The sequence below is a fragment of the Leuciscus leuciscus genome, assembly GCF_965113295.1.
Source record: "Leuciscus leuciscus genome assembly, chromosome: 5".
NCBI classification, from domain to species: Eukaryota; Metazoa; Chordata; class Actinopteri; order Cypriniformes; family Leuciscidae; genus Leuciscus; species Leuciscus leuciscus.
Window position 1 is genome coordinate 9,742,969 of NC_138729.1, and position 21,842 is coordinate 9,764,810.

Consider the following 21,842-nt stretch of genomic DNA (forward strand, 5'->3'; position numbering starts at 1 on the left):
TATTCACAGCAGCGCCATCTTGGATTTTTTACGGGAATGAAAGCGACGCTTGAGTGGGTTCACTTGTACCGTTATTTAATCGGCGTTTCGATTGTTCTTTTTTTGAAAAAACAAAACAAAAAACAAAAAAACCTCCAGACAACATGAGCTGTGGAAAATTATAACTGATCTAGTAGCTTTATACAGTGGACGCCATTGAAAACACGTCAAGTCTATTCCTCAGAGTCTCGTTTTCATGGCGCTGCTCTGAATAAGGTCTGTTATGGTTACATTGGCCTCGTCAAGCTCAATATTTCAGCTCGGTTATGGGAAAAACAAATTGATCGTTATTTAGTCTATGCAGGATTTTGCAAAAATGCTGACGATGAATAATGTGGTGTAATGATATTTTCTAGTTAATTCTGCTCTGACCTTCAATCCTGTGATGTCCAACCCCTGACACATTTCACTAGTACTTACTTCTACAAAGTAGGCTACTTTAAATACTGACACCTTTTAAGGATTTACATTTAGGATTGGGAGTAACGTTTTAAAATTCCATATTTGTTGACTACAAACCTGGTTATTGCTGCATCCCAATATGGTGGTAAAATTACTTTTTGAAAGATCAACAGTAGCCTTTTTATAAATTCTTTTTATTTTTTTTTATGGTGTATATGGTATGTAGTGGTGACTTGGAAAGTGCTTATGTACAAACTCTTCCCTTATGAAAAATGAAAGGAAACCATTTGTTACAAATAATACACTACAAAGTGTTTCTTTTGTTAATGTTTAATTACCGATTCTTGGAAACCATTACAGCAAGTGGTGAATGAAAAGTTTCCCAACAGATAAAAGGCATTTTTATCGAATCCAACTGCAATCTAAAGCAATTTCAACTGCAAAACTTGGGGCCAGCCCTATCATTTTCCCTATTTTTATTGAAAACAAATGCTTTCTTAGTTCTAATGGCAATCACATCAGTATAAAGTTGCTTTATGAACAAACTTGACCTAATTGCACAGTGTTTCTGTTTCATCCACATGAATTTTCAAAGGAGAGAATACATTTTGACACTGATTTATGGGATTGCAGTTATTGTTTGTACTGTTAAATCAGATTTTGTTGTTGTTGTTCATAACACAAAGATCTGTTTAGACAACCAGAAGTCTGATCAAAGAGAAAATACCATCAGTGTTTTGTTCTTTTAAGGGGAGGCACTACAGGTGAGCATTTCCTTTTATCAAAACGAACTTACTTACATATGACAAAAATATAAAAAATGCACTTTTGTCAAAAGCTTGTTTCCGTCAAATATTTATTAAAAAGTTGTGTGCATGTGAATAAACATGCTTCTTGCTCTTTTATAAAGATCAAATGAAATCAAATAAAAAGCTAATGAAAATAGCTAAATGTATGTTGAGTGGTGAAGCAGAATGATTGTATTTGCTATATGAGCAATATGTCACTTATGCTTGTAGTACCTCCCCTTAAGATACTCCAATCACAACTCGCCACCAGCTGAATTAAAAGACAAGTCAATCAAACTGATTCCTCAAATGATTCAAGAAATGAAAGCTGTTGGTTCATTGTTCATTTGAACTGAGCTACAGGTTGGGAGTTGGCTTTGTCTGCTAATATTTGATAATATTACAAAGGTATGCACTAATATTGACTGAAATTGCAATACTGGTTCTTGAAGCTTTACGATGCACCTTAACTTGCTAATTCTGTTGAACATTGTTGTTGAATACTGTATAATTCATACATTAAAACTTAAGTCTTGATAAAAAGAAGAAAAAAAAATCAACACAAGAATGAGCAGGTATGGAATAAGGGAGCCTGTCTGTTTTATTTACTTGTTTGCTACAGAATCTAGTGACCAGCCCAAGTCCTTCAAACCTTATGCTGAGAGTTGGCCAGATTATCATTTTTAAAAAGGTGAAAAGCATAAATGGCAAATAAATTAAACAGTATAAATTGAGGCCAAAAATGTTTTCTAAACGGCAACTGGTTACAACCAACTGGGAGTATAGCAGGGCATTGTTTGTTTTCCTGACCAACACTCTCTCATTTGTTAAGTCAGACATCATTGTCCATCTCGGAGGTAGTCTACAGGATCGGTGTGTCAGTTTGTCCGTGTTGTACCGTTGACCTTAAAACCACTTCCATTATGTCTTTTATAGCATCTCGGATCATTTTAGATATTCTTCAATTTGTGGTTTCTGTTTGTTCATTTATAAAGTTGTTGTTTTGGTGTTAACAGTAAACGGAAAATAAGATGTCCAGTGAAGCATTAGTCCAAAGGTCTAGGCATCAAATTGGCTTCTTCTTTCCCATTACACCTCCATTCTTCCCTAAACATCCAAGAACTGTTTTAGCCCTCATCAGTGTTCTTCCTAGAAAGAGAAATAGAGTTTAGGATAATAAACAAATATTAGGATTCTCCATTATTATTTGAGCAGAGTAAAAAAAATCTATTGCTGCTAGTGTAAGAGCTTATCCAGTTGAAGTCTCAGGGTACGTTTACATGACAATGATATGCTTAAAAAGGAGACGTTTTTCCTTCGAGTTTTCCGCGCACAGACAACCTAGTCAAAACGATTCACACGGATCTGCGAAAACCTCTAAAACTAGTAGCCACTGGGGCTGTTACACGACACTGTTTTCAACTAAAAACGGAAAACTTTTTTAAGCGAGAACATTTACACGAGAACGGCGTTTTGGTGCCATCTAATGGCCTGTCAGCAGAATACAACGTTTCTAGTCTTTTTCGCGGATCCGTGTGAATGAGGATCGTTTTGACAATGGTGTCGTCTGAATGCGGAAAACTCAAAGGAAAAAAGCATATCGTTGTTGTGTAAACGTACGCTTAGCTTACACTTTCTATGCTTTGAGCTGTTTATGATGGAAGTAGACTCAGCTGTGAAGCAATCAGTGAGGTTGTGCTTAATACGCAAACATTACTGCAGCGGCAGCACTTGTGTGAAGCCCTTCTCTGGATGAAGACCAACTCGGGGAAAGACCTGTGATTCGAGTCCACCGAGAAAGGACACCAACAAGACATAGCAGGCTGAACGAACTATCCCTTTCTTTTCTCCCCTTCTACTTTCTTAATGTTTCCCCTGAGAAACTAAAGTGCCATCAGTTCATCTCTGTTGTCCAATGGCACACAGATGTATAAGCACATCCGCTCATAGAAGTACACACTGAGACACCTTCGGTCCCTTGCCGCCTCCTCTCACCCTCTCTTGTCTGACTGTAACTGTCTAAGCTGTCAACAAAGCTGACCTCATTTTTGCCTTTGCAGTCAGTCAAAACTTAATGTTCTGGCTTTGACAGAAACATGGATCTCAGCAGACAACACTGTTACAGCCCACTCCACCTTCCAACATTTAGAACAACACCTTGCTTCCTAATCTAGTTGTCAAATACACCGGGCATTGTACATTCTGAATATTGTTGGCTTCTTGACAAATTGCTTTTGTTCCTCTCTTGTAAGTCACTTTGGATAAAAACGTCAGCTAAATGCATGAATGTAAATCTAATTAACCTCTTGTGTGAAGGAAGTGTCTTCTTGATGAATTCCATTTGCAGAATTTGCACTAGCATGTGCCTGTGAAGATGAAGAAAGAGTGAAATAAACCATTTCAATAGTTATTATACTGTTGGACTTTGTTAGTGTACAAATTATAAATGGGAACAAAACTGCCTGTAGTTGAAGAAACACCAAGCAGCAGTAGCAGGTTGAGGTGTTTACCTGGTTCTTGTCTGGGCGGGTACGCATGGCCTGCACTAGCTGGTCCACGTGTTGGTTGTGTTCCAGAGCGTTCCTCAGGGCATCTTCTGTGCTCAGCAGCCTTTGACGCAGAAGGGCCACCTCTGTGTCTGAAGCAGATGGGTCCATCATAGAGTATCGGCGGTGGTCTGGAGACGACCTTTCCCGACTCTGATATAAGGAAATTGTAGGGATGAACAATATATCAGTGTAAATGTAAAAAAGTGAGCTGCAAACTAGTGACAGTAAAGATGCTTACATTTGTTACAAAAAAATCTATTTAAAATAAATGATGTTCTTTTTAACCTTCTATTCATCAAATAATCCTGAAAAAGTTTCATGGTTTCCCGCAAAAATAGCAGCTCAATTGTGATAACAATTAGAAATGTTTCTTGAGCAGCAAATCAGCATTTTAAAATGATTTCTGAAAGATCATGTGACACTGAAGACTGGAGTAACGATGCTAATAATTCAGCTTTGACGTCACAAGAATAAATTGCATTATAAAATATATTAATTAAAATAGAAAAAAAAAAATCTTACATTTTAATTTAAGGGTACTTTCACACTGGCAGTTTAGAACGAAGCGGGGCACAATTCGCAAGAAAAATTGCTAATGTGAAAGCTGTCATGAGGACCCGGGTGCGCACCGTGGTACCGAGTCCGAGACTGCCAGAAGAAGGTGTTCTGAGTTTGGTTGCACTCGAACTGTGGCGCCATTCACGTGTAAGTGAAAGCAACACGGACTCGGGTGCGCACTTGTTCAGGAAGAAAAGTAACCTGCGCATAAGTTTTAGCAGATGACGATTTATTAGGTTCAATAAAACACACGTAAGGGATGATAGTATTGATGATTTACCTTGGATACGAGCGAGTGAGCCTGCAGTGTAATCGCATATAGCGAGTGAAGTAAAAGCAGAAAATAAATGGCAATCCGCTATCTCCTCTAAAGATTCCATTTGCAAGCAGCAGAAAGCTTCCGATACAGTAAACCCAAGTGTCATTTACTCTGCTGTGCATAATAGCACCAGATTAAGAAAAAACACAATATATTGACCGCGTTCTGTTTTCTATCATGCGGAGTGCACATTTGTGATGACGTAAGATGAACGTAAGTGCACCAGTGTTCGATAGAATGAAGTTAAGTGCATAACCAGACCAACGCTGCGGGGACACCGGGAACAATCGCGCTGGGACCGCAGCAAAACATGCCCAGTGTGAAAGCCCCCTAAAAGTGTCAATGGCATACGATGTTTGCCATAAAACAAAATGACAACAGCTGCAGTCTCAGGTTTCTGCCAATGTGTCTCACCAGCAGCAAAAGTTTCTCCCGCAGGGTTTTAATGTCATCCTGTAGTTTCTGCTCCTTCACCCTCCACTCCGCTCTGTGAACTTCACGGCTAATGTCCCGATCCACTCCTGCAGAGTGGCGCGGAGATTCCAGCAATAACACCCGAAGCTCATTCAGGCTCCTGATACACATTCCCATTCACACACACAGGAAAAGAAAACATAATGCATAAAACTAAATATTAATATAAAAAAACTAATTTGTTGTTGACATTTAAACCAATGCAAAAAAATTCTATATAGCCTTATCATTTGTTAACTAACATGTACTCTTTACCTTATGAGCTCATTGTTTCTGCCTTAAATGAATACCTTATCTAACTGTGTGATTTGTATATGTACATTTCTGAAATACATAACTTGAAACAATTTGTTTGGTGAAAAGCGCTATACAAAAAAATGTGAATTGAAAATTAAACAGTGGCTGTAATAAAAATGTTTTTTAAGACAGATTTATTGAAACATACCTTAAATAATGAAGACAACAAGTGAAGTAAAACATATAATGAATATGGTATTATTATGAATATTTAGCACAAAAAAATTCTAGCTTGAACATCGAATGGTTCCTGAGGTAATGTAGGTTCCAGAACCGCACTGCCGTTTGAACTGAGGATGACACAGCGATCTGTCACGTGACTCACGTCACATTCAATTTTTTTATAAAATTGATAGAATTTGATAGCTCACACTTTGTTTCATATCTCTGTGCCACCAGAGAAGCGCTAATTAAATGTCAACATTTAGATCAATGATTTTGCCCCTCCAAAAACAAATTAAATTTTTGTTTTCGGCCGAATATTTTCAATTGTCGTTGCATCACTAGTAACTGGGGATCTGCCTGTGTCTGTCATTCATCCAAAGTATTTGATAAGTAATAAAAATACTGAGAGCAATGTGTGTTTGTAAATATTTTTGGGTTCTCCATGCAGAGTTCAGTAAGGGCAGAGTCTAAACCCCTGACAGGATATTCACTGTCAGCATGTAGTATTGACTGAAAAGGCTTAATGATGTTTAGGCCACAGTTTTAATCAACGCAATTGTCTTTGTTAACTTAAATTGCTCTTGAGTGGATTACAATCAGCAATGGTACATGGGTAACCATTTATCCTGGTGTATTGGAAAGCAATACAATCCAGATGATGGTTCTTCATGACAGGGATAAAACAGAAGGTGGACTACTAATTTCAAGTACTTACTAGTTTCAAGTGTACAAGTGTAAGAAAGACTATCAAAGAATATTAACTGAGACGATAATTTTCCAGATGGTTCATGTTGTCATTATCAAGTGGTTAAAACCTCACACCTGTCATAAAGTCCATGTAATGCTCTTTACCTCTCTTTCTTCAGAAGCTCCTGGCTAATAATCACCAGCTGGCCTGATGCATCATGGGATTTCTTAGTCATGGACTCCAGCTCTGCCTCCAAACGTGTCTTCTCCCTAAAGAATCCTTCTGCCGCATTCTCTCCCAAACGAACCTTTTCCTCCAAGGCTACACAGAAGATGCAGTTGATTTATTGTTAGAAAGAGAACAAAATATCACTAACATCATCCTATGTTATGTTAAAATATAGCTCTCTTTGTTCTTTTATAAAAAACATAATGAGAATGACAAATGTCACTCTTTAATGTGATAATTACCCGTTATTTGGGTCTTTAGGGCGTCTACTTGGGTTGTTAGAGTGGAGACTTCTTTTTCCCTTTTTGTGAGTTTCTCCAGAGTTTCTAATAGAAAGAATGAAGTTGTAAACACAGGCATAGAAAACATTTTTCACATTCTGAAATGTCTGAAAATGTTTTATTATTACCATGGTGATTCACTCTGTTTTTCGTTATAGCAACTATGGTATAATTACAGATTAAAAGAAAAATTAAACATTATACCAGAAGGATTTAGTACACCACTGTCAACTCAGTTATGTACACTAATGTTCAAGTTTTGGTTTTCTTTCCTTGTTGAAAGACATAAATGTTTTATTCAGCTACGATGCATTAAAGTGATCAAATGTGACCGTTAAGACATTTATAATGTTTTAAAAGATTTCTATTTCAAATAAATGCTGTCCTTTTGAAATTTCTATTTTTTAAAGATCACCGCTTCCAGTAAAAATATTAAGCAACACAACATTGATAATAATAAGAAATGTTTCTTAAGCACCAAATCAGCAAATTTATGAATCATGTGACACTGAAATATAAAATATATTAACAGTTATTTTAAATTGTGATATTTCATATTACTGTTTTTACAGCATTTTTGCACACAAAAAAAAATGCAGCCTTGTAAGAATCTTAGCAATCAAACTGACCATCTGATCAATCTTACCAACCACAAACCTTTGAACAGTAGTGTACAGTACATTAGTAACAAGATACAACATAATAATTTGTCATAATTTGTACACATACCTTCCATATTCTGTTTCAGTTTAATCTTCTCTTCAGAGTTGTCATTATTTTCTATCATCTGGATGGTGAGAAAATATAAAAGCATATTTAAGTGAACCCCAGTCAACAATTTCCAAAGTTTTAACAGGATTCATTTTTGGAATTTTTGTTATAATTTGGAACTAATATGATAAGATCCCACTGGATCCTAATGGAAATTTCATAAAAAAAATTCAGGATTTAAGTTTATCCAGTAGGATCTTGATTCTTATTCATCCCATTAGGATCCTTTTGGACTGGTTCCAAATATTTATGATCAACTTCCAACTGTAGCCCTGTATGTAAAGGACTTTTTGACTGATCTACAAAATAACCAAGAAAACATTAACTACAACTCTACACATTTTCAAAAAATAGGGTACTGTCCCAGAGATCACTAACATTAACATCCTGGGTGTTGTGATCCGCCTCCACAGCTTGCAGTCGGTTCTCACTGACCCTCAGCTTCTCCTGCAGAGAGAGGATCTCTGCTCGGCTCTGAGCTTCAGCCTTCTGCAGGGCTTCATAATCGACCATCTTCTTCTCAGCCAGCTCCAGCTGCTCTTTGAGAAGTAGGGTAGCATTTTTATGCTCTTCATGGGACTTATCCATATCGCTGATCCTAAACTCAGCCTTTTGGAGCTTCTCTAAAACCTCTTTGAGCTCCAGAGTATGCTGGTTGCTCTTGGTTTCCACCTGGATCTTCCAGTTCTGCTCGCTCTCCTCTAGCTGGTCCCGCAGATCCTGAAGTCGGGCACGTAGGTCTTCACGCTCTTTGGCCATCACGGCGGCATCAATCTCATGCTTGGCCTTCAAGTTCTCCAACACCAGTTGATGCTCCATTTTTAAGCTCTCCAGTGCAGCCCTCATCTCAGGTGTGGTTCCTTCACCCTCTCCGTTTTCACTGGCCCCACGATCTCCCGTTAATGAGGATTTTAGTTCCTCTAGAGCACGTTGATGGTCTCCAACCAAAGCGTCAAGCTTGGCTTTCCAGCTGTCCATCATCTCCATGTTTTCACGAGTGGCCTGCTGAAGTCTTTGCTTCAGGTCAGAGATCTCATGGCCCTGACGTTCTGTGGTGGCTTTAAGGCGTTCAACTTCTTTCTGGCTGGTGCTCAGGGACGCCTCGTACCTCTCGCGCAGCTGACTGCTCTCTTCGCGGCGTTCGCGACCTGCGGAGAGAAGCTGTTCCCGCAAGACTAGAGTCTCCGAGTTTAAGCCTGGCCCGCAGTCTCCAGCATCTGTGCCTGGGCCGGAGGAGCTTCTCTGAAGCCGAACCTGGAGCTCCTCGACCTCAGCCTTGCGCAGGGACAGTTCCTCTTCCAGCTGCATAACACGACTCTTCTCCTCAACTGTAGTTTGCTAGAGGACAGATAGAGGGTCATAAATCTTGCATCATAAACCGTTATTAGGCCAAAGCCTCCAGTTCTTCTGCTCAGTGGCAACTCTCAAAGGATTTAGTGATTTTTCAATAAGACCTTTGACCTTAGTCTTAGGATTTAATTAGTGACTCTAAACAGAGCAAACTTTTAGAGTGTTTTGTTATAACATCTAATTGGAAAACTCATATTAAATGACAAAATGGTGATGAAAATAACAATATAAACAACTAAACTAGGGATGCACAATATACACTGGGAACTGTAATGCCAATACGGAGTAAACCTATACAGGTCGTAAAAGAAATGAGGACCATTACATTTTCATGCACTCTCACATTATTTGAATGACACTTAAACATAACTCAATAAAACACAATTTTCATTATTAAAGTAAAAAAGTCAATCTGTAATATTGTAATGAAAATAATTTTGTCTAGACAATTTTTTTCCTTAAAATACAATATACTTCCATGATGCACAGTTACAAATGAACTTTACAAATGTAATGTTAGTTCTTTTTTTGCATTACAGTAATGAGATTTTTTTAAAGTATACCAGACTACTGAGAACTGTTTATTTTGATACTGATAATAATAATAATAATTATTATTATTATTGTTATTATTATTATTATACTGGAAGCAGATAATATAAGGGAGTATTTTTTCCAATTAAATTTAAAAACAAAAAAAGGAATAATATTGGCTCTGTGTAAAAGCCAATGTTTATATATTGTGCATTCCTAAATAAACATTGTATTGTTGCTGATAATACAAATAAAATCTCTTAGAGAGTTGCCCACCAGAGATTTGCAACCGGAAGGCATTACAGGCATGAGAAGCAAACAAAGCATTTTGCTTGGCCTGCAAACATTTCAGTGAATGACCATTTCTTGAAAAATGGCTCTCGCATGTGCAAAAAAAAAGCAGATATAGTGCAACCTAAGAAACTACACCAGCATTCCTGTTGAATTCAAGCCCAAGCAAGCGTTCCTCAATCTGTCCATCAAGAAGCAGCCAGGCAAATATGAAATGGCACAGCACACAGCAAGTCCAAAGGAACACAGGCAATTACTACTATGATTCAAACTATGTTTAAAGAAAATATATTTGAAGATGTTTTTCATTTCATAGAGCACACCAAATATTAATGTTAGTCATTTTGGAGTCATCTGAAAATTGTATTTCCAAGGAAAATATCATTAGAGGTTATCAGAGATCAGATAATACTACAAGAGTTCATAGATGAAGTCTCAAACCACAAGAGAGAAGTGAGAGGAGCACGCATCTAAATATAATGTTCATCTTTAATAAGGAGAAGGTCACTCTAAAACCACACAGTATGTTACTCCCTTTATATCACCTTGACACTCTTGCCCAGCCTCATGGGTGCTGGCTGGAACCTGCCTCTGACCTGTTAATGATAAATGTGAAATCCTGTTGATTAGAGTGCCTGGACTGTGCTGGGTTCACTCACCATCATTCACAATGACAGCCAAAACTACACTTTTACATTTACTGAAGTAAATGTGTGTGGTGCTTCTCCACGCAAAACTCCCACCACATTGCTTGGCATTTGCTAGGGTGTTTGTGGTGGTTACTAGGGCATTTGTGTTTCTGTGTGTTTGCTAGAGCATTGGTAGGTAGTTGCTAAGGTGTTCTGGGTGTATCCAGGGGCTCTAAATCGGTTCAATCGTTCCCTTTAAGATTTTAATTTGGCATCATTCACCCAATCATGAATTCAAATAGTATGGCCTCTATGCAAATGTGACGTTGACGCATCCAACGTGAGTGAAATGCCCGCGCTCGGCTGTAAACACATCTATGTAAGTCGCAAGGCAACGTGCTGGCATTAGCTGTAGGATCGCAGGAGTTTTTCCGAGGATATGTCATCGATGGCAGGTTATATCCAGCGTGGTGTGTTTTGAAACCAGCTAAAATTGCAGGTTAATGTAGAACCACTACTATTTAGGAAATAATCATTTAAAAAAAAAAAAAGACTTTTTTTTTTTCTAAGCCCTGCATACTAGGGTGTTTAGGATGTTGTGGTTGGTAGCTAGGGCATTACTAGGTGGTTGCTAGAACATTTCTAGGTATTTAGGGTGATCACTAGGATGTTACTAGACAGTTGATATTCTGGGAGGTTACTACGGCATTGCTACAAGGTTGCTAGCATCTTCTGGGTGGTCGCTAGCCATTGCTTGGTGACTGTTAGGGTTTTCTGGTTGGAAGCTAGTGTGTTGCTAGACAGTTGTGAGGGTGTTCTGGGCATTTTCTAAAGCCGCTTTTCCACCGACATTACCCGGAACAATTTGTCCCAGGAACTTTTTTCCCAGGAACTTTTTTTGCCCCAGACCGGTTGCTTTCTGCGTTTACACCGCGGTCTAAAGTACCGGGAAGGTAAACTGCGCGCAACTGCTCCTCCCAGTCTGCAACGGACAGTAATCAGTTTTGAGCGCCACATTTAAGTATGGAGGAGATTCAAACTGTGCTGCAGTTATGTATTGGTTTACTAACGAGGTAATTAACAAATCAAAATAGACGAGCACTGATACTAAAGCGTGTTCAGAAAGCTCGTATGCGTATAAAATTAGACAACGTATGTTATCAGTTATTGTGAGATGCCTGGGACGAACGCGCAAAAATTTCCTCTTTCGCAAATACGCTTAAAAAAAAGCCTGAACCCCGTCTATCAATCATAAATAGTGACAGTCTTGTAAATAGTTGTTTGTTACTAACCTCAAAGCGCTATTTCAATCCTGTTATAGTAAATTTGTAACATGGTTTGGAGTGCCTTGCAATAGATGACAATGTGTAAACATAATGACTTAATAATAAAAGCTGTGGCAGAAAAGAGACGAGCACTGATAAAGCGTGTTCAGTAAGCTCGTAATGCTAACGTTAGATATAAAATTTGTATGTTATCAGCTATTGCGGACATTGACCGTGAGATGGCTGGGACGAACGCGCAGAAAGTTTCCTCTTCCACAAATACCCTTAATAAAGCCTGAAACTCGTCGCCAGTCCACCAGTTTTTTTTTATTAAATTCCATATTTGCAGACAGACATCTCTTACTGCATGAAGCCACGACACGAACCGCAATAGATTTTTTAAAAAGGGAGGTTAAAAATAAATAAATGCTGCGTGGTGTCATCCAACCAAAATGCGGCGTGAACACAACCAATCAGCTTGTGCAGCGCACAAGTCCCACCCCTGAAAGTTCCTGAACTTTGAAAAAGTACTACCTCATGAGCAGGGACTATCGGAGGGGGAAATATTTACCCGGAACTTCATTTAGACCCTGGTTCCTGCGGTGTAAACACATCGAGTACCAGCCCAAAGTTCCTAGTTCCTGGGGAAAGTTCCTGCGGTGGAAACGCGGCTTAAGATGTTGGTGGACAATAAGGTGATGTTAGAGTGTTTCCCTATGGCCACTAAAACACTTCATGGGTGTTCTAGGTGTATGGTAGGGCATTGACAGACATTTGTGAGGGTGTTCTGGATGTTTGGAAGGGCATTGCTAGTCGGTTGTTAGGGTGTTTAGAGTTTTCTAGTTGGTAGCTCAGACATTGCATGCTGGCTTGGATGTAGCTAGGCAGCTGCTAAGGTGTTTTGGGTGTTCACTAGTTTATTAATAGGGTGTTCTGGGTGGTAACTAGGATGTTATTAGGATCTTGGTAGTGATCGCTAGGGCATTAGGTTTTCTGTGTGGTCGCTAGAGCATTGATAGGTAGTTGAGAGGGTCTTATGGGTGTTTACAAGAGCATTGCTAGTTGGTAGCTAGGGTGTGTTTTTCTTTGGCAGCTAGGCCATCGTTAAGCAGTTGTGAGGGTGTTCTGGGTGTTTTCTATTGTGTTCTGCATGCTCACTTGGATGTAGCCAAGTAATGGATGTAGGATGTAGTTGTTAAGGTGTTTTGGGTGTTCACTAAGTTCTTACAAGGGAGTTCTGTGTGGTTACTAGGGTGTTGTTAGGGTATTGGTAGTGGTCACTAGGGCGTTACTAGGGTTCTGTTAGGGTGTTGGTTAGGGTGACCATATTCCAGGACATGTCCGGCCAGGATTTCGAGATCGCCCAAAATATCCGGGATACGGCTTTTGCTTTCTCGTCGCCATTCTTTTTGTTTACATGCACACCTTTTGATTCAATAGGACTGAATTAATTCCGATTGGTGAATCTAAATGTAGTGTTTACATGAACGCTAAACAAGTGATCGGTTGATGTGCGTTCTAGCATTGCTAAGAAAATTCCTGTGTTTTCGTCTCGATCGGGATCCGTGTGAAGCAGAATGCATGACCTGCAAAGCTGGCACGTACGTGTCAGTGTCAAATAATGTAATAATGTAAACATAATGAATGGTGACTGTAGAAAGCAAAAGCCGAATCCCGGGCATTTTGGACGATCTCGAAATCCTGGCCAGATATGTCCTGGTTAAACAGGACGTATGGTCACCCTAGTGTTGGTAGTAGTCACTACGGCATTTCTTGGGATTTCTGGGTGGTTAATCGAGCATTGCTAGGCAGTTGTGAGGGTTTCTGGGTGTTTTGTATGGTGTTCTTTGTGCTTGCTTGGATGTAGCTAGTCAGGTGCCAAAGTATTCTGAGTGGTCACTAGTCTATAACTAGTTTGTTCTGGGTGGTCACCAGGGTGTAGCTATAGTGGTTCGACCACACATTTCTAAGACATTCCTGTCTCCAGCACACACAAAAAACAGTGTAGCACAAATTTTGTGGGATGATTTGTGTGCAAAAGGACTAATAAGGGGAACAGGAAAAATATGCATGACCAATGATAACAGTGTAGCACTAATTATAGAAAAATGAGGGCTACAAATACAACGTTGATGTGTCAGAGGGAGTTTTATCACAACCCTTTTAGAGGCTGGAGGCTATATTTCGGCATATAAAAAATAACATGAAGGCTGATGTGGGGAAGTGAGATCACTGCAAAGCAGAAGGTAACTTCTCAACTCCACCAGAGGGTCTCGGGCAGATGATCAGAGAACAAGACAAAGATAGACATGAAAAAATAGTTTGCAAATTAAAGGTGAAAGCAGTTGCTGGCTCCACAAGAGACAGACAAAGATCTCCAACATCTCCAACACTCACAGCATTGAAGTTTCTGATCAGAGCTGGAGTAAATTCCAATTAATTCAACCATGTAAATGCAAATAAAAAATGGGTGCGATTAAATTTGATCCAAATCTTCCAAAGACTGAAATATCTGATCTTTTCTGATCCACTTGCTTAGACAAAATATATTGAATCAGTTGCACGAATTAACTTCCAACAACCCTAACAAACAAGTCAGATCAATATATATATATAGATCTATGAGAGCTTTTGGTGAATGATGGAGATCCCAGGCCTGGTCAGTCAAGCACAAGCAGTGGAGGCCCATAGACATGGGCTCAAATAAAGTGGCAGAAACATGGCAATGGGAGAGATGGCTACAGTGTTTCCTCTCCCTGCATGTTTACCATATTTTCCTCTAACTCTTTCTGAAGCCGCTCTGCTTTGGACTTTTCCAAATGCAGACACTGCTCGAGCTGCCGAATACGGGCATGCTCCAGTTTGGTCTGAGTCTAAAGAGAGGAAAAGAGGGGGGAAATAAAAAAGACACGAGAGAAAGAGAGAAAAAAGACATACATAGGTAGCAGAGGTAAAAGATTAACAGGTCTTTGCTATACACCAATCATAACACCAAAGTGTGAAGAAGTTTAAAGGCAGGAAGGAGTGTTTTTTAATTCAGCATGACAGTATAGGGCTGGATGGGGGACATAAGGTCATAAGGACATAGATCATGTCTAATATTCATAACGCATGATTTTTGAGGACTGTAAATATTTGGAAAGACATTTTAAAGGTTTTATCAATTATATAATTCAGTAATAGCATAATTTTTTGTTTCTACAAATCTATTATCTTAACAGAAATCTTCCAGTTGAAAAACAATACAAAACAAACAAACGAAAAATAACACCATCTTCCAGTAAAGTAGTAGTAAAAATGGCAGATACCTCCAGGTCTCCTTTGGTAATGGACTCTTCCTCGACTCTGAACTGAAGATCTTCCACCTTCCTGTCATAACACATAATAACCACCAGGTGTCAGGAAATTCTTCATTTATTTGTTTGTTTTGCTGGCAGATAAAGAAGTATTGGACTTTATGCTGACACCTATTGGTGTGCATGCAGCATCACACAAAAACAAATGTTTAAATTGCCAAACACCACTATTCGCAGGTGTATTTATCACAGATGACAAGGATATCTATTTTGTGAACAGTAGGCTATGATGTATCAGCGTAAGGTAAGCTGTGTCGCCCTGGTAATCTAGCAAATGGAGCACACTTATATATCTCATCATATACTGCAGGCTGTAATTAAGAGAACATGAGAACAGTAATACGCCTTTTTTGTCCTAAATTTTTTTGCATGGCAAATTAAACTTTCCATCAAACTTTATTACCAATGTATAAAACCATGTAAAAATTCATGGATAATGATTAGCCAAATCATTAGATGAAGAATTTTCCCTAAAAGCTGTGAGGGTGAGGGCAGGAAATAATCACTCTGATTATTACACCTTTTCCTTACAGTTTATATTCAGAATTATAGATTTTTTTTACTTTTCTGTTATTGTCCATTAGGAAATTGTTTTTCCTAATTTATATTTATTTGAAACATAGTATAGGTATTCCTACTGGATCACACTAATATTTTGGAGAATATAACTAGTTGTTTTTAACCTTTTTGACTTGAAGGCCCCAATTGTCCAATGAATTTTTTAAAGGCCTCTCAATACAAGGTAAGATATTTGTGCCAATATTTCTGCTACAATTATGACAAAGCTGCTTGTTTTTAATATTTGTTTAATAAAAACATAGACTGGGATGCGATTAGATTCAACAGTTTTTAAAGGAAAAAAGGAAATATTGCCTTGATGCAACATTTTAAGTTTAATTCAAATTTAATTAATTAAGACCATTTCATTTTATTATTAATAATATAAAAATGTATTGGATAAATAATAATATATATATATTATTGCACCTTTAAGTGAAGAACAATGACAAAATAACACTAAGTTGATAACAACAGCAAATGTCAGGATACTACTATACAATGTATGTAAGGTTAAAAAAACCTCTACCTTCTCTCTTCTTCAAGCTGATTGGCCAGTTCCATTTTGTCTTTCTGAGTGCCTGCCAGCACGGCTCGGACTTGCTGTAGGTTGCTCTCTGCCTCTGTTGCATACTGAATGAGATAAGAGAAAAGGTCATTTGTTCGTCAGAAATTCATATGAATGTGCTGTTAAATGGAGTGTATAAGTTTGCATTTGTGAGGAAGTGTAGTAAATGAAAATGCTCATGTAAGTGTTGTGTTTATATGTGTGAGTCACACCTGCAGATGTCCGGCCTTCAGCGCCGCCAGCTCTTTTTCCACCTCGCAGATACGGCTGGTTGCCTTGGCAACCTCGGCCCGCTCCAGGTCCCTCTCGGCCAGGAGCTGCTCTATGTGCTGCTGTTTCTCCTTCAGGGCCTCCTGCAGAGCCGTGGTCCCAGAGATCTTCCGTGCGTACCTCGACGACGTCTCCGTCAACTGCGCGAAAAAAAGGCAAAACGTCAACTCAATTCAAATCAGAACAATACTATTTCTGAATTTAAAACTCAAAACTCACTTATTTTCTGCATGCTACCATTCTTAAGTTGTATAATTTCGTTGTGTTGATTGTATTCTGCTGTTTGCTGCCCCATCTACATAATTCTCCTTTACTGTACTTTTACTCTCATCTACCTACTGTTGTTTTGTTTGTTATCATTGTCCATTGCCATTATCGTTGCTTGTTCATTGTAAAGCGTCCTTGAGCCCTGGAAAGGCACTATATAAATAAAACGTATTATAATTATTATTAACAAAGATATTCATATTTAATTGTTAACCTCTGGGTGCTCTTCAGTCATTTTTTACCAATTTTTTTTTACATTTGTTGTTTTTAGAATTTTTTTCTTCATCATTATGGTTCTAAACTTGGTAAAGGTTTTAGCACTTGCTATGTAAACAAAAAAACAAACAAAAAATCATGGGACATGATTTGAACAGGTTAAATGGTCTTGAAAAAAATAGTCACAACCGCATTGGAAATGAATGGGAGACGAATTTCATCTAGTGGTAACCTTTGGTACTGCAGCCAAGCAAAATCTTGCTCATTTTTTGAGATATCAGGCTCAGATTTTGAACACAACTTGTTTAGATTTATGGCTTTGATTTTCTCATAGTTTTAGAGTAAAACATGTTTTTGAAAAAATATATTTCATATACAATTTTTAAATAGTTTATTATTTAGAACATTTTTCATAACAATAAACGTAAAATTCTATAACTAAGTTCACTTTTTTAAACTTTTTCCACTTCAGCAATAATCTGCCAAGTGTTGTCTTTGAAAAGAGATCAAACTTAAGTCTGTGCTCTAAAGCATTCAAGATTTACGACAGTTTAAGTTGGAAATAAAATTTCCAGGTCTATGCTTAAAAAGTGAATAAATGGATTATAAATACAGCGGAAATATAATTTAGTACCATAAAATCATCTAAAAGTACAAAATATTAAATAAAAAAAACATTAGCAAACTAAAATATAGTACATTAACTGAAATGAAAAAGTAAATGTAGGTCTTTTTTGACCAACACGCGAAGAGCACCAGAGGTTCTTATCAAGAAAAACATGCATTATATTACCCCAGGACAAAAATAAAGTGATTGTGACATTATGACAGTGGCATCAGGAAGCAACGCTGCAAAATGTCAACATAAGACATTTGTGATTTGCACTGGCACTTTCTTCTTGGCGTTTTAAAGTGTCTTACCAGGCCAGTGCGGCTGGGTCGGCCCCCCACGCTGGAGGCCACTGAGCTGACAGAGCTGATGGACGAGCTGGAGGGGCTGTGGGCCAGAGACGACACACCCATGGCCATACGCTTGCTCTTCTTAGCTTTAGCTGGACTGGTGGATGGGAAGCCGATCCGAATCACCTTGTGGATCGGAGCGAAGAGGCCAAACTTGGGTGGGCACTGAAAATATCTAAGGAGAGACAGAGAGAATATGGATGTGAGGGAGGAAATGCAGTATATTCAAGGGTAACATATAGAACATTAGAACATTAAAGTGTCATGCTTTAGCCTGGTCGTTCACACCTCCGAGTTGAAAAAGTCTCAAGAAATGGACGTGTAAAGCTGTGGAAAAGTGGGAGAGTAGAAGGTGGGAAAAGGGGAAACAACAACCAATAAAACACAGACCTGCAACACATTCATTATACTGGCACATGAATATTAAAATATGACCACGGAGAAAACCCCCCCACAAAAAACAGTTGAGGGCACCTTGATGCATTTTAAAAAATGTAACCTTATATGACAACAAACTCCTAAGAACGAGGGACAAACGCGGAAGAACCTCATCTATTTTTTAAATGTAGTATCTTTAAAATGATTGAATTATATTAAAAAGTATAATATTAATACAATTATACAAAAAAAAGCTAATTTAAAATAAGAAATAAATTTTTTTTTTAAATAATTTTCGGTTTCGGTGTAGAATCTTCATTTCGGTGCATCCCTAGTTATTATAGTTAACTAAAACTAAAACCATAAAAAACATTTTGTTACTTGAAATAAAATAAACGTTAACTGGAATAAAATATAAAAATAAACGTAAACTTATCTTATTTTAGCTATTTGCCAAAGCAACATTCATTCAGCTTATCTTGATGTACAAAAATAACTCAAAAAGGATTTTTTTTTAAAGTATATAGACATTTAAAAAAAGATAACACTGATTTTAATATTTCTATGCAGCAAAGACAATTGATCAAAAGTGACAATGAAGACATTTATACTGTTACAAAAGATTTAGATTTCAAATAAAAACTGTTAAAAAACAAACAAAAAAAAACTTTCAATTCATCAAAGAATTTTTAAAAAGAAAAATGTATCAGGGTTCCCACAAAAATATTAAGCAGTACAACCGTTTTCAAAAGTGATAATAATAAGAAATGTTTCTTGAGCATCAAATCAGCATATTAGAATAATTTCTGAAGGATCATGTGACACTGAAGACTGGAGTAATGATGCTGAAAATTCAGCTTTACCATCACAGGAATACATTGCATTTTAAAATACTGTATATTCCAATATATAAAAAAAAAACAGTTCTCTTGAATTGTAATAATATTTCACAATATTACTTATTTTACTGTATAATCAAATAAATGCAGCCTTTGTGAGTAAGAGACTTCTTTCAAGGCATAAAAATGTACTAACCCCAAACAAGCCGTCATTTATAAAAACAAACTACATAATCTACTAAATCCAGCCTTGGGCCAAATGTCAACAGTTAAAGAGTATCCATGAAGCGGTTTATTCCTGTTTGGCACTCAACCATCCCCGTTCTTCAGTGAAAAGACAGCTGAGGTTTAACCTTGGCCCAGCATGTGAATCATTACATGTACAGATCACCTGGCTTGTATTCTAATCCTAAAAGTCAACATGAAACTGCACTTGTTCTTTAGTAATTATTTCCCTAAAAAACAATTTAGGATGGGAGTTTATCCATCAGGAATTGTTTGGATTGTTAACAGAATACAGAGCAAATTACTAGATGTTGAAAGATATTTGGGCTATCAAAATTAACACATTAAGGCATGCAATCATTTTTTTCAGTTTAACACGTTAAAAATATTTAACGCAATTATCACTGCATCAGTTTATTCTATAGTATATTATCACGCTATCATTCATTCAACTGTTATTAAACCATTCAAGCGTGATAAGACACAAAAAATAACTTAAATCTGTACTGGCGTGCGGTCTGTGCATCTCCTGTCTGTGTGACAGACACACAGGACTCATGCGCACAGACAGCCACTTCAGACAGCGCACGGCTGCATTGAGTTGTCTTTCACGCTTGAACGGACAAAAACCCCAAATGATGACAAAATGCAAGCTTTGTCGAGTATCCTCGTAAGCACAGTCTTAAATGAGTTATAGTCTTAGATGACCATAAAGAGTTGTGAGGTCATGGAATATGAGTCAGATCCACGTCATGTGCTTCAGATCTTAAAGTGACAGCACCCTAATAAACCTGCTGCTGTGATGTGTCAGAGTAAATCAAAGAGAAAATCAATCACTGCTCTTGACTAACTTGTGTAGCTTTAATAAGGATAAATCTATATTTAAATGATAATTTATGCAGTGACTTTATGCTCAGGGGTTCACATAACTGGTGCGCATGCGTGGTAAAAATAAACTATGCGCAGCAGAAAACGTGGGTACCAACATTTTGGCCATTTTTGGGGACAGGGACACGTCTGGAGTCTGATTTTTTCTCAACCTCTGGTAAGAGAGCAATCATGATGATAAGTGTGTTCATTAATTATTAGGGGTGCAACGGATCGCAGTTGATTCGTGATCCATACGGACCAGACACCACGGTTCGGCATGCATGTGATTCGCTGATTAACTGCTAAGCTTAACCATTATAGAATGAAAGTATCATTTGGACGTGTTTTGTCTTGCCAATTTACACATTCAAACGATTTAAAAGCGGAAGAAGAGGTGAAAATTGGGACTGGCGCACTGTTATCTGTGCGCACAGCCTCACACACCAGAGAGAGAGAGAGAGAGAGAGAGAGAGAGAGAGAGAGAGAGATAAAGAGAAAGAGAAAGAGAGAGGCACGTTTCAGACAGCGCTCGAACACCGAATTGATTCTTCTTTCTTGCACTTAAACGGAGACATACACAAAATGATGTCAAAATACCCGTCATGGCAAGTATTCTCTCGGTTATGTCATAATTGAACATTTGAGAAAGAAACCGGATGCGTGTCAGTATATTTGGACAGTGCATTCGGTCTTAAAGTGACAGCAGCATAATATTTCTGCTGTTGTCTGTGTCATTAGCATTGATTAAAAAAAATAACAACGATTAACAACGATGAACCAATATTTAATTTCTACAGTGACCAAATAGTGTTATTTTCCATTTAGGCAGCTTGTAGGATAAGTGTGCCGCTGTAGTGTGAGTAGCAAGCAGCCTCTCTAGGTGCTCCCTCGAGAACCAGACCAAAAAAAGTTGTTTATGTTGTTTCTACATTAATATGGAGATTAACTGTGAAATTATTACAATATAAAAAATTATTAAAAACTTTAATGTTAGGCATTTTTTATGGATTGACAGCACTAAAGATAAGAATTTTTTTTTTTTTTTTTTTAGGAATAACATGTATATATAAATTGCTGAATAATACTAGGATGTATTAAGAAAATAAATCAGGTCCATTTTGATTTCATGTTGTAGGTCGCACTACAACCGAGATATATTAACATACTAAATAGTCTACAAACCTATTTTAAAAGGGCATGAAACAATGAGACCTATTAGTGTTGGAAGGCCATTGAGGGTGCTGCTAAAGACAGGACATGTTAGTGGAAGACAAATGATGTACCTGGTTCCTGCTACAGCTCCATCGTTTTTCCCTAACGGCTCGTCCAGCTCCACTCCACACCACTCGCCCTTGGCAAAGTCAGTCTCCCCCACATAACGCACTACTCCTGTTTTAGTGCCGCCAACCTGAGAAGAGAGCAAAGGAGATTCAGTGGTACATAGTGGCAACATTGACACATGGTTTAAAGTGATTACAGTTATTTAGTATAACAAAACAGGTTTGGAAATTTGGTCTCTTGAAACGCTCAACAGAAAAAGACAAAATATATATATATATATATATTTTATATATATGGAATATTGATCAGTCAGTGTATTCTAATAGATTAGAAAGGTTAATTAATTTAATTATATTTATTTATATTTAATATACATTAATTATATATAACTACATATATACACACAGATATACATACCCATTACCC

General features: G+C 37.7%; 1 protein-coding gene across 5 annotated transcripts in view; it reads right to left on the reverse strand.

Annotated features, from left to right (window-relative positions):
- Nucleotides 1-755: 755 nt before the first annotated feature.
- Nucleotides 756-21,842, reverse strand: part of clip2 (CAP-GLY domain containing linker protein 2) — a gene marked incomplete at its 3' end in the record, with an annotated part of 46,763 nt that continues 25,676 nt past the window's right edge. The window contains exons 4-18 of one of the 5 annotated variants that reach the window (XM_082170704.1): nt 21,419-21,543; nt 17,785-17,998; nt 16,323-16,520; nt 16,072-16,175; nt 14,937-14,997; nt 14,397-14,501; nt 7,938-8,897; nt 7,518-7,575; nt 6,917-6,949; nt 6,750-6,833; nt 6,444-6,600; nt 5,070-5,229; nt 3,740-3,928; nt 3,533-3,595; nt 756-2,378 (exon numbers count right to left, since the gene is read on the reverse strand). In XM_082170704.1, the coding sequence (XP_082026830.1) occupies nt 2,367-2,378; nt 3,533-3,595; nt 3,740-3,928; nt 5,070-5,229; nt 6,444-6,600; nt 6,750-6,833; nt 6,917-6,949; nt 7,518-7,575; nt 7,938-8,897; nt 14,397-14,501; nt 14,937-14,997; nt 16,072-16,175; nt 16,323-16,520; nt 17,785-17,998; nt 21,419-21,543 (2,523 nt within the window). Of the gene's footprint in view, nt 2,379-3,523; nt 3,596-3,739; nt 3,929-5,069; nt 5,230-6,443; nt 6,601-6,749; nt 6,834-6,916; nt 6,950-7,517; nt 7,576-7,937; nt 8,898-10,279; nt 10,331-14,396; nt 14,502-14,936; nt 14,998-16,071; nt 16,176-16,322; nt 16,521-17,784; nt 17,999-21,418; nt 21,544-21,842 lie in introns of those variants that run through there. The other 4 variants (XM_082170706.1, XM_082170708.1, XM_082170705.1 and 1 more) reach the window with 4 other exon arrangements.